At 40.4% G+C, this 13,413-nt stretch overlaps 2 protein-coding genes across 3 annotated transcripts; one reads left to right on the top strand and one right to left on the bottom strand.

The window, feature by feature from the left end:
* Positions 1-25: 25 nt before the first annotated feature.
* On the top strand, positions 26-4,197 carry LOC103696429 (peroxidase 5-like). Its single transcript, XM_008778050.6, has 2 exons — positions 26-2,524; positions 3,209-4,197. Exons 1-2 carry the CDS (start codon positions 2,291-2,293, stop codon positions 3,989-3,991), a joined length of 1,017 nt encoding a protein of 338 aa, XP_008776272.4. The 5' UTR covers positions 26-2,290; the 3' UTR covers positions 3,992-4,197.
* Positions 3,831-6,062, bottom strand: LOC149751315 (3-phosphoshikimate 1-carboxyvinyltransferase, chloroplastic-like). Of its 2 annotated transcripts, XM_089927090.1 has the most exons (4): positions 5,725-6,062; positions 5,315-5,479; positions 4,922-5,106; positions 3,831-3,969 (listed from the first exon to the last, which is right to left on the bottom strand). In XM_089927090.1, exons 1-3 carry the CDS (start codon positions 5,806-5,808, stop codon positions 4,927-4,929), a joined length of 429 nt encoding a protein of 142 aa, XP_089783216.1. In that variant the 5' UTR covers positions 5,809-6,062; the 3' UTR covers positions 3,831-3,969; positions 4,922-4,926. The 2 variants fall into 2 exon arrangements, with proteins under 2 accessions (XP_089783216.1, XP_089783215.1); XM_089927089.1 differs by lacking the exon at positions 3,831-3,969 and having other exon boundaries at positions 4,757-5,106.
* Between the last annotated feature and the right edge of the window lie 7,351 nt (positions 6,063-13,413).

Below are 13,413 nucleotides of genomic sequence, written 5' to 3'. Positions count from 1 at the left end.
ATAAATATTTTTGCCCTATCATCAAGTTTCATGCATTGTTGTTTACTGAGAAAAAACAGTAGAGCATTGATAATGATTGATTTTAAGCTGCTAGATGACTTTTACAACTGTTGTATTTGAATTGGGTCAGCAATGGGAACTTTATTGTGTACTGCTGTCATGGTAAAAGATACTGCTGATGAAGAAAATGAGTGATTAGTGATAACTGGCAAGCATAGTATCTATTCCTTTGATTGGTGGGTTAGCTATAGCTTTTATATCGTGGCAGGGCAGGACCCAAGTTGTATAAATATTGTTACATAACTCATTACAGGGTGACAAAAAGGAACCACATAGGCTGTGATACCACCTGCTCGAGCTTGCAAATGCACAGAAATATGGTAACCAGTTTTCCTGCTATACAAAGTTTGCATGAAGTTCAAAAAGCTTGGCACATGGTGGAAAAATCAGACTCACCAATTTTCAAGTAGGGATGAAGTATTTGGTGGCACCGTATGCTGAGAAAGTTGTGTTTATTGACTTTTTGTGTGGTAGGGAAGACAGAATGTTATGTTACAAGTCACATGTGCGAAATCAGAACTGATGCAGTTTAGGTATGGATGGTAGATTTGGCTACTGATGCAAAGAATTGGAAATTGAACTGTTCTCCAAATAATCTAGAGCATGCTCATATGTTATTTGTGTTTAATATGACTGCGAACAGTTCTGCAGAGAAAGCCAGGAGGCAATTTAAGGGCCAAGGTAATAGGCCAATCGTGATAGATCATATAATCTCAAATGATCTTGAGAAATCTAAATACTTAGGTACATGTAATGATGCGATAATGCATCTTGATCTATATGAAATGGCACTGATTTTTTTTTCCTTCTGGTTACATTGATAGCAAAAGAGTACATTAGCTAATGGAAACTAGTGCCTAAGCTTTCTGCTTGCTCGGTGTCAGTGGAAGAGAAGAAAAGATGGCCACTCCTTTTAGGAACATGGCTTGTCTGACAACTGTTGCACTTCATTCAAGAACATGGCTTGTCTGACAACTCTTGCACTTCATTCATTGCTTGTTCCCTCGTTCATTCACTTGCTTATAAACTCACTGTTTCGTCAGAAGCGATTGGGCACCTCTTCCTCTGTCGAAAGGTGCTTATCCAGAAGCAATGAAGGAGGGGAGGTTGGAAGGCCGACAATGCAATGAGGGGGAAGCTGTTGTAGAAGCTTTTCCCCTTGCTTTACAGTAATTGTCATGAACTTACTAAATTACCTTATACTTCAGGAACACTAGCTAATCTAATAGTTTCCTTCAATCTTCTTGACTTAAGAAAGAATGCTGCCATCCTTCTTATACAGGAACCATTGATGGGGGCATCAGCTTGGAAAGGAAAGAGTGGCCTGTAAGCCGTAGGGTTCACAAGAATCGAACCTATAAGCCCAGGTGCAGGAATTTTAGTTCCCCTAATCATATTATTCACTTAGAATATCAGTGGGCATGATTTTAGAGACTTTAACACTTTTAGTGGCCGTCTGGTTTCATTTCTCTCTTCCTTCCTTCCGAGGTATTCTCTATTTGATTCTGCTGGGCAAATTTTCCTTTCACTTGATTACAACATTATCCTCTTTTTTATCAATCACCATCGCCTAGTCATCTCTGTTAGATAACCCGGCAGGCTCGCTCCAACATCGAGATTCATCAGATTAGGTTTGCCATGGGCCAGATTTCCATTATAATGGCACTATCAAGATCTAGAAAACCAAAACATGAGGAAATTAGCAAGACCGGTTCTTCCTCTCTAGAATCCAGAGTTCGGGCATAATGTTAACATCAAACCAGCTACCATTTCTGACTCCTCACTCTTTTAAGTCATCCTAAAATATTATTGCCAAGGAGCTCAGATGGATATAAACAATGATCTTATATCACAACGCGGTGCACCGGGTCCATCTTATCGACTTCCTATTAATAAGGCAAACCAATTAGCAGTCTTGCATAACCTCATGGACTTGTCTTTTACTTGAGAGACCCATTTAGCTAAAAGATTGGGGATGAAAAACTTGGGCTCGCTCTCCTCACTGCTCTTACCCATGCAAGGAAGTTGAGAAAACCTACGTTGCCTCGTTCAAGGCACATGGGAATGAAACAGTCAATAGACCCTATTTGCATTTAGATGATATAATTAGCACCAACCTTTCTCCTAAGAAAATAAAAAAAAAATGCATCAACTAGCTGTCTTGCTCCTTATAAGTTCTAAGACACCACACTTCATCTCCACCGCAATCTCTCTCTCTCTTTAGATCAATATGGGGAACTATAGAGTTCAAGGGTTTGCAAGTCTACACAAGCTTGCCATTGTAGCCTTCTTTGTTTCGATGCTGCTTATGCCGTCGTTGGCATCACTGGAAGTGGGTTACTATCGATCAACATGCCCGATGGCAGAGAAGATCGTGAGACGGACTGTAGTGAAAGCCGTTGCCGGAGATCATGGGTTGGCTGCTGGTCTAATAAGGCTGTATTTCCATGACTGTTTTGTTAGGGTATATATTTCTCTAATTATTTTTCCTTTTGATATATTAGAGCCTCTTGTTTGTGTTCATGCTTTATTTTTGATCTTCCACTTACCTACAGAAATGCTCTCCTGCTTCATTCCTTTTAGTGACTTTCTTCGTATACTAATATACAATGTCTAAATTGCTAAATTGAATAAAAGAAGGTAGAACATTAAGGAAAAATAAAAATTGGTGCCTTAAGTGAAGAACAGTCATTTTAATAAAACGTGGCCTATTTTTTTCGGCAGTCTATTTTTTTTTTTTTTGGCAAGAGAAGCCCTTAATATGGTCCAAATGTCTATCTCCTACCTTGGCCTGTAGTTTGCAAGGAATTAAATTATCGAAAAAAATAAAAGGATTTCAAAAGAAAGAAAAAAGAAAAAAGAAAAGGACAACTTTTTTGTTATGCCTTTTTTTTTTTTTTTTTGCACAACTAAATGTGGATTTTTCTTGTCCTCTCAAACGTGCCGTTTTTATTTTTTTGGTCACTTAATGGATGATTCACCTCAAAATCCAGATAGTTGACTAAAGTTTGATAAATCTGCCCGGACATTGTATCACGTAAGTTTTCTCTTACCATAAATTACACTGCAGTGCAAGACTCAAGTTATACCTGCTATTCTTCTGGTAGTGCAAGTGCAACCAACTGAAACTGTCTGAATTGTTTTACAGGGCTGTGATGCTTCAGTTCTGCTGGATCCACTACCCAACAACCCATCAGAAAAACTGAGCCCGGTCAACAATGGTAGCCTCCGAGGTTATGAGGTGATCGACGACGCCAAGGCCGAGCTCGAAGCCTACTGCTCAGAAACCGTCTCGTGCGCCGATATCATTGCCTTCGCCGCCCGTGACAGCACCTTCATAACCGGTGGCTTCGACTACTCCGTCCCCTCCGGTCGGCGCGACGGCGTGGTCTCAATTGATTCTGAAGTCGTTCAGAACCTCCCCTTCCCTACATTCAATGCAAAACAACTCATACGAAACTTCGCCCGCAAGGGCCTATCCGCCAAAGACATGGTGACCTTATCGGGGGCTCATTCCATTGGTGTCTCCCATTGCTCTTCCTTCGATAGCCGACTCTATAGGTTCAATGCTACCCACCCACAAGACCCCTCCTTGAACCACCACCTTGCCACCTTCTTGAAAGCAAGGTGCCTTCCTCCTTCCAAGACTGTTAGGACTCAGCCAGCGCCAACGGTGCCGTTGGATATCAAAGCGCCAAATCATTTGGACGTCAAGTACTATAAAAATTTGTTGAAGGGGAAAGGGTTGCTGACATCGGATCAAACGCTGGCTAGCAGCAGGTCGACGCTTAGATTGGTGATCGATCATGCGAGAAATCCTTCGAAATGGAACGAGGAGTTTGCGGCGGCCATGGTGCGCATGGGCAACGTCGACGTGCTCGCAGGGAATGAAGGGGAGATAAGGAAGAACTGCAGGGTGGTGAATGATTAGGATATACAGGAGAAAACCATGCAGGATTTATATGAGTGAAGTGTTTGTTTCAGTCCTTTGTTTGTTCCTTAATTTGTCTTCAGTCTGATGTCGTGTCTTATTAATTTGTATTTGATGTTTCCTTTGTATGCTGCAAAATTCATGGGCATGAGTGATAAAGGCCAAAATTGTACGAACCGTTTGATATACATAATGGGTTTTTGTTAGAAGCATGATATTTTAACATTGTAAGCTCTAACTCCAACTCTTGAATCAAAACCAAGTCTACCATGAATTATAAGAAGCTGGGTACCGTGGATTTATATAAAAATTGATTCTTTGACACACCACTCACTACAAAAGAAGGAATAACTCCCGGCGCTTTTTTTGGTCTCTACTGACGCTTATAAGCGTCGGCGAATTCCCAGCCCACGCGACCCAAAGCGTGGGTCAGACGTCGGGCAGGTGGGCGTGGGTCCGGTTTTTGCCGACGCTAAGAGAAAGCGTCGGCAAAAACAGGGATTTGCCGACGCTAATGAAAGCGTCGGCAAAAAGGGCTTTCCCGACGCTTTAAAGCGTCGATAAAGCCCAATCCATTATTCGTTTTCGCCGACGCTTTAAAGCGTCGGCAAAAACAACTTTCCCGACGCTTAAAGCGTCCATAAAGCCCAACCAGTTTTTCGTTTTCGCCGACGCTTTAAAGCGTCGGGGATTGCTATTTTTTTTAAAAAAAATAAAAATACGAATGTAAATTATAAAGGTCAAAAAATATGTGCTGCCTACTCATAATAAAAATAATAATTATAATAAAAGATAAGACATTCTATGGATACATAAAATTAAGAAAGGGAAGCTATAAGATGACTGCTTTCCAAATCACTGCCAACTAATTTCAGATACCAATTTATATGAACAAGTTATAAGCTTGCAAGAGTGCAAGCTAAAACTTACCATCTCTAATGGCTGTTGGACCATCCGCAAATAGCGCAACAACAGCAAGGGTCATGGCAACATCGGGCACGCAAGTTTTTTCTCTTGGAAGGATCTCGTGGTGGACCAGTAACAGTGACACTGTTCTCAGTCCATGTAACCTTGGCTCCCATTTTCTCAAGAACTTCTGCGAATTTCACATCACCCTACATCATAAGGGCAAAACAGAGACACAGCAGGAACACCCTTGTCAAAAGAATGAACGCAAGAAAAGGAATCAACGAGCGCAAGCATTCAGATCACCAATTCCAATTCTTTTCTTCGGAAAAAAAAAGCAGAAAGAAAAGGAAAACCGAGAGAAGATCACAAGATAAAACAAAACCGAACCAAACCACCGGATCTTGAGAGGCAAACCTTGAAGGCATGGCGAGCCTTGCATCCCATGAGCTGGAGCGTGCTCTGCAGCACCGGCCGCGTGTACCGGAACGACAAGCTGTCCTTCTCGTCCCCTCCCCTCGCTCCCTCGTCCACGACCACAATGTACAGCAGCTTCGGTACCTCCGCCATCTCCAATAACCCCTGCAGATCCCAAACCACAAGACCCACCCAAGGATCCATCAATTGACCCTCAAAACGAAATCAAAAAACCCAAGAAAACAAGCAAATCAACCAAGAACACCCCGCATTCCGAATCGCGACCAAGATCACATCCAAAAGATCAAAACCAAAACGGACGAGGAAAAACCCAATAAAGAGAGCAATGCCGCGGTACGAAGGCCCGATCGAGACGAAAGAGAAGGAGAGAGAGAGACCGGACGACAAACCTGGGCGGATAGGAAGGGGGTAAAGCAGGAATGGAAGACGGGTAAGGTTAGGGTTTTTGTAGGAGAGGGGGCTCGATCCGCCATGCTCAAAGCTTCCACCGCGACCTCGCCCGCAGCGGCGAGAGTCTGGCCGTCGGCTTGGTCGGGCGGGGGTAAGGAGGTGGGTTTTCAGGGGTAGGGGGAGGGGGGAAGTGGTCGCAGTAGTCGAGGGTTTCGGAAGGAGGAGGAGGGTTTGAGGCCACGGATTGGAGGGTTAAATAGATGCTTGCATTCCGTTCTCTTCGATCTCTGGGTTGAGGGAGGAGGGATGAGAGAGAGAGCGCGGTGGCTTCTGACACAAGCTCGTTGGCTTCCGACGCCTTTGGAGTTTGGAGAGGTCGTGGCTTCCGTCGTCTTAGGCCCGCAACTACCCCGACCCTTATAAGCGTCGTCTGTCAAATGTTGACGCTAGGCTAAAAATTGCCGACGCTAAAGCGTCGTTAAAATCCACTTTTTCTGTAGTGACTGGTGCCTCAGATTAGTACAAATCTTGTCCGCTTATCAATTAAAGTGTAGTTTGATTTCTATTTTTTTGTTAGAGATCATAGAGTAATTTCCCTTCCGGGTAAGAAAGAAAAGAGTCACCGCCCAAATGAGTAAATCTTCAACAATCTTTTTATAGAAATTTTGTCCGCTAAACAACCAAAGTTTAATTTGATTTATACTTTGTTTTTTGTTAGAGATCATAGAGTAATTTCATTTTCAAGAAGGAAGAAAAGAGTTACCACCCAAATGAGAGATCTTCAACGATATTTTTATACGTCAAGCAAGCCTAAGGGTGATGAAAATATGCCCTCAATTATGAATTAAGTTGTACGTTCCAAAACCGCATGTTGAAAATAAGGTTGTGAAAGATTTAGTATTACCCTATACTTAAAATCACCAATGATGAAACATAGATCATTGTGCTTGTACAAGAATAAACAATGCAAATGCAAGGTAATGGATAACATCATTCCTTTTTTTTCTTTGTCCAATTGTAAGCTAGATGCCTAGTCTAGTTCACGACCCTACGGCTTTTCATTATCTCCCCTTTTCTTCCAGTGAGCGCATCGATGGGGACAGGGGTCGTATCTTCATACGAAAGGAGTGCTTTGAGATAGTGAAAAGCTTGTTCTACATCACACAGACGCATATACCAACCCATAGTCCGAATCCAACTAGGAATTTAGAAAAGAAAGGCACCCTTGGTGCCTCCTTATCCTCGTGTGCTGAATTCATTTTCTTATCATAAAAAAGAGAGAAAGTGGAGCATTGACCTAAAAATTTTGATTTTAATAATACAAAATATCTGAGTAGAAAAGTTACAAATCAATTGCTTAAAGTGTATTAAAATGTTCGCAGAAAGTAAAAAAGATATCAATTTATAACTCTCAATGTAGAAGAATAAAACTTCAATTTTTAAAGCTTTGCACAAGAAGAATCAACCCCAAAAATACTTTAAGTCAACTCCTAAATGCCCACAGGCAAAAATAGAAGACTTCAACTTTAGGTAGTCTCAAGAGTCGACCTTTGCATACTAATCTAGACTAGTACGCTTTCATGAGTCAATCTCTGAATCACACGAGTCGACCCCAGAACAATCTCAGACAAAAAATAGAGAGTACTGAAAAATTTGTGCCTTCACAAGTCGACCCCTGGATCACACGAATCAACCTTAGAACAGTCTCAGATAAAAGACATAGAGTAGTCAAAATCAGTATGTTAGCAAGTCGACCCATGAAGATTACGAGCCGACTGCTATTGAATAAGAGTCAACTCCAGAAGCAAATGAGTCGACCCTAAGATGGCCATAGACAAAAGACAGAGAGTTGTCAAAATCAGCATATTAGGGAGTCAATCTATGAAGTCATGAGCCAACTCTTGTTGAACAAGAGTCGACCCTAGAAACAAAAGAGTCGACCCCACAATAGCCGTAGATGAAAGATAGTGCGCAACAAAAATAAGAGCTATTTCGAGTTGACTCTTGAAGATTACGAGTCGACACTTAAAGATCATGAGTCGACACCTGAAGATCATAAGTCAATCCTTGAAGAAGTTGAGTCGACTTGCCTGCGCTTGACAACAATAACAACTAGTTTTTCTGTATATCAGAACGACAGCTTTTGCCTTACAACGGCTTTTTCAGCCTGTCTAACAGCTAGAAACATCTTCCAACCACTCCTTGATGATATAAAGGCATGGGAACACCAAAAGGGAAGACAAGTCTTTGAGCAAAAATCAAAGAAGATTAGAAAAGAAAGAGAATATTCAAGTGCATTCAATAAGAGCTAAAAGATCATATCCTCCACTATTGAGAGAGTTAGTAAAGAGCATTGAAGTTCATTCATGCCCAACCAACTGCTTTTAGAGCTTCATTAATTTTTTGTTTATTTATCTTTAAGGAGCTGTAATTTATTTTATTACATATCTTTTTTTTTTTATATTCAGTTGTAACAAGTTTCAGATATTGAAACTTAGAGGAAAGGTCCATCCAAATCTTGAATTGGATTGTATTGAGCCTAAAAGGTTTGGTGGTGGTTTTGGTTGATTTTCAGTAAAAATCAACTAGGTTGGTTGTAAGGCTGGTTAAAATAATGGTGCCGTAATCTTGGAGAAATTATAGTAAAAATTTTCAAAAAGGGTATCTTAAAGAGTAAACGTAGGTACAGGGTTGGCACCGAACCACTATAAACCTTTTGTATTTGCAGTGCTTTGATTTATGTTTCTTGCTTATTGTTTTATTCATTTGTTCATATTTTCACTGCATATTATGTCCACATTAAAGTCTCTTTCTGCTGCAATTTTGTTTAAATTTTTGAAAAGCCCAATTCACCCCTCTCTTGGGCTGCATAGCTGGCCAAAATAGAGGTTGCACTATGAAAAGGTGGTTATCCACACTTCAAACCCTAGTCAAACTTTGTTTGACTTGGATTTATCTAATACAATCGGGCTCTTCCAAGCCCATCTAGGATTATTTAATTCCCCAATTAGTTCTTGCTTGAGCAAATAAGTTAACTATTAAGAGAATAATTAAGTAGAATCCAATTTTAATTGATCTCGTATGCGAATTTTACCATATAAGAGTATGGTTGGAAAGCTTAAGATAAAGCAATAGCTATACTCGCCTTTTTTCTTCGATGTACTTCAAGTTCTAGTAGCTCTTTTCTATCTGTTTGTACTTCTCACACATCTAGACCATAAATTAAGGCTTCATAGACATTGAGGACCAAGGTTCTAGTACCAACTTGATTCTATCGGGGAGAAGGAACTAATTTCCTCAACCCACTTAACTCAAACCTCTCAAAAAAATTTCGAAAAAAGTAGAAAGATTGGTGAAAGTAGGATCTTTCATTATTGAACAACAAATTAAGATTCATAGTTTTTATTTATACTAGTGATATCCATCTTTGCACAATTTGTGTTAGATTCATCTTTTAGTTAAAAGAGGATACAATTATCTAAAAAAAATGATTAGTAGAAATAATTATAAAAAAGCTAAAATCCTACAGGACATAGATCTCAACTTATATATCAACTTCATCTGCACACTCTCCACCTAATTTTTTTTGAATTGGAGGATATGTCCGAACGCTTGAATAAAGGAAAAAAAAGATTCTTTCCAAAAAGACAAAGTCTGGAAGATTTTTGATGATGCAAAGTCTTTTCTAAAAAGAAAAATTTTGCTTTAACTAGCCCATTTTGAGATCCAAAAGATAGGATTTGATCCTGATCGCTCAATGGGCCACATTCCTTAGGGGTGGCACTACATCATAGGGTTTTCAAAATTATCCGATTTCAAATAAAGAGCATCTCAAATTGGGTGCCATATAGGCAAGTCATGGTCTCCAAAAATTTGGTATGTGATTTAGCTTTTCGATGCGGTGGATCTGACTTTTGAATCCTATACAATTCTTTTTATAATGGCTAAAATGGTCTACATCAAAATCCTCTTTGGCATATGGATGTCACTTTGGATGGTGATTTAGATGACAGCATATATGTGATCTTATGTGGCTTAGCTAGTCTAACTAGAAACAAGATACGATCTTTGTTTCTACTACCAAGGTAGAATGTTAAGTCTTTATTCATGTAGGCCATGAATGTTTTTGGTTGAGGCAATTGGTCAATGATGTTGATCTTCCTATTTACATGATCCTACTATTCATTGGAGTGACAACCAAAGTGCTCTCAAACTGGCTTCCAATCTAATTTGCCATGCAAGGACCGAACATAGAGAGATCAAGCATCATGTCATTTGTGGGAAGATGCTTGAAGGTATCATTGAAGTGTTGGAGGTGAGGAGCAAGTACAACATCACTGGCAACTTCATAGACTCTCTATAAAGGACTATCTAAACATCTTCAAGCCAAGTTGGGTTCATATCTAGAAATACATTTTAAGGGAAAGTGTTAATCTTTTGGAAAGTATATTTTTGTATCATGCCACTCTATAAAAATATATTTCCTAGTGTTTCCATTGAGAACTGGCCTATTCCAGGCATTGAGCTAGAGAGATGCTGGAATGCTTGGCAATGAGCAGTTTATGTTGTGCAAGGTTGCGATTCAGAATGAAAAGTTGTAGTCAGGGTCCTAGTTTATGATCAATCTCTGACCTAAAATAGCAAAGACGAAGAAGTCATCTTGCCAAAGTGCGTCCGGTGAGGGACCCTCCAATGCCTAAATTAGAATAATGCTTAGAGAATAAAGGAGGTTCTCAGTGGTCTGTTAGGACACCCGAGCACTTACCTAAAAGTTTCCCAGAGAGTAGATTTATAGGCAATGGTGAGTGCCTATGGACCAAGAATTCAAGCATGTGGGTCGGCTAGGATTGGTAGACCTCCGCACATTTCGAAAATCAGGTGCGGGAGTTTAGCACGTGGATTGCATCTTGCCTATTTAGCTGGCGTGATTTTAGAGACCGCTCAAGATTATGGCTAAGGTGTCGTTTGTTGTAGGAGGTTTTTGAAGTTTGAAGTTAGCTGCATGCTTCTGGGCTTGCCACTTTGAAGGCTTTTGTTGCCCAGTAGATACAACCCAAGAGGGGGGGTGAATTGGGTCTTTTAAAACTTTTATGCTACTTCTAAAACTTTTTGATTAACTATGCTAAGTTGTATAGATACACAGTGAAAGTTAAACTTAGCAAGGTTTTGATGTATAGACTTCGACTTGATTAAATATGCTTGCAACTAAAAGATGTGCGGATAAGAATTAAGCAAGCAATTTATCTAAGTAAGTAAGTGTGTTAGTTAGACAATAACTAGAGGCATTACAAACATAAAGGACATATAGTGGTTCGGTGCACCCCAGCACCTACATCCACTCCCCAAGACCTCTTGGGAATTTCACTATAATCCTACCGATTACAGCCGGTTGTTTTACAAGCTCACAACCCAACTTGTTGTTTTACGAGCGCACAACGAACTCGGTCGGTTTTCTCAGGCTCACCGACTAGAACCACTCCGATTGTTTTCCCGGGCTCACAATCAAACCCTTACACGTTGGTTTTACCCTCGGCTCACCAACAAACCTAAACCCCGTTGGTTTTTCCTTTGGCTCACCAATAAACCTTACACCGTTGGTTTTCCCTTTGGCTCACCAACAAACCTTTACCCCTTGATTCAATCCCGTGATTGAATCAAGTTACAAGATATTATAACAAAGTTTAAGATAAATCAAAGCTTCTTAAACAAGCAAATATAACACTATAAGCAAATAGAGTAAAGTGAAGTCCTCAAACGAGTTTGGAAGATGAAGGAGCTCGACTTCTTCTTTACTTGACCCTCTTCTGATTTGGCACGAAGTGGAGGATCACTGAGGCAGCACACGGATGGAGAGGAAGCTTTCGGATTCACTTGGATGCTCTTTTTCTCTCTATTTCGTTTTGGATGGCCCTTTTGTGCTTGTGGGAGATTTTCTTTGTAATCTCTTTGAGATCTCTTTCCTAGATGATCTCTCCCACTTCCATGAGTTCTCCCCTAGCTCTCTTCTTGTTTTTATAGCTTTAGATGGCGTGGAAACAAGAATATAGCCGTTAGAGACAAGAAAAAGAGCCGTTGGACACAGTCTGCATTTCCTGACAATGTTACCGTTGGGATTGGAGTCGACTCGCGCGATCAGGAGTCGGCTCGCCTGTTGCAGGAGTCGGCTCGTGTTTTACCGGAGACGACTCGGCCACTGTTCCAAATTTGAATTAATGTGCTTGCCTCGACTGGGAGTCGACTCGTCTTAACCTGGAGTCGACTCGCCAACTTCTGGAGCTGACTTGGCAATTTCGGAGTCGGCTCATCCACTGAAGTCCGTGGATCCAATTTTGAATTTTGTCCTCTCGAGTCGACTCGACTGTCCTGGGAGTCGACTCGAATCTCAGAGCCCGAACTCCCGATCCTCTGTCTTTTGGCTCGTCCAGTCTTGGAGTCGACTCGAACTTCCTTGGAGTCGACTCGGCTCTCAGTTTGCGAAACTTGGTCTTCTGCCTTTTTGATGTGAAGCTGTCTTGGAGTCGACTCGATCTGTCTGGGAGTCGACTCGAATCTCAGAGGCAGTAACTTGATTTTCTGTCTGTTGATGGTCGCGGAGTCTCGGAGTCGACTCGTGCAATGCGGGAGTCGACTCGAATCTCAGAGTCCCAAAAACGCTCTCTGACTTTTTCCTTGTGTTCCGCTGAGAGTCGACTCTTGCTTTCTTTGGAGTCGACCTACCAACCATCGGAGTCGACTCGCGTTCCACTGGAGTCGACTCGAATCTCAGACCCGAAAACTGCTCTCTGACTTTTCTGCCTGTGACTCCTAGGAGTCGACTCATACTTCCCCGGAGTCGACTCGGTAAACATTGGAGTCGACTCGAAATCCTCAGGAGTCGACTCGAAGACTATTCTTTTGAATTTTTCCTTTGATTTTACTCTTCCAAATTGAATCCTTTGAACTTTAAGCTTGGGCCAATAAATTGTAGCTTTCTTCCAACTTGAGAGCTTTGGAGGCCTTCTTGTGTTCTTCCAACTTGCTATGTTCCTTGCAAAATAAATATCTTTCTCCTTGCAACATAAACATTAGTATCTATACTTCAAGATTTTGTGATCATCAAAATCAATCTATGAATCAATCTTTGGGTCATCAATCTCTCCCTTTTTGATGATGACAAAACTTGGAGTATATGCAATATAAAAGATATTGATTTCTAGAAGTAATACATAGCTAAGTTGCATGAAGTAGAAAATATATATATTTAAAAACATACTTCATGATAATGCTTTAGATTTAATCAGCTTAACACAATCAACATATTTAAATTTTAAGCTGATTTGTATTCAATTCAAAGTAATAAAGCATTATGAGTATATATAGCATATACTTAGATATTTCTTCCCCTTTTTGACAACATCAAAAAGATAGTGAAACATTAAGCACAAAGATCAGAGCAGAACACATCGAGTGTGAATTCAAGAGGTTTTTTTTTAATTTGATACCACAGATAGTTTTCTAATCAAGTGTAGGTGGAATCTTGCTTAGGTTAATTTAAGAAGTACCACAAATGATATTCAAGGAAAAATATGAGTGGAAATCTAACCTCTCTTCACTAAGTATGAAAGCTTGTTCATTTAAGACCTTTTGCCCAATCTATTAAGTATTTTATCAACATGAGAGCAATTTAATTGATTTTCAGAGTAAAAGAT

The sequence above is a fragment of the Phoenix dactylifera genome, chromosome 14, assembly GCF_051530095.1.
Source record: "Phoenix dactylifera cultivar Ajwa chromosome 14, Ajwa_hap1_PhDact_Kaust_v1.1, whole genome shotgun sequence".
NCBI lineage: Eukaryota > Viridiplantae > Streptophyta > Magnoliopsida > Arecales > Arecaceae > Phoenix > Phoenix dactylifera.
This window is presented reverse-complemented; position numbering and strand designations above follow the sequence as displayed.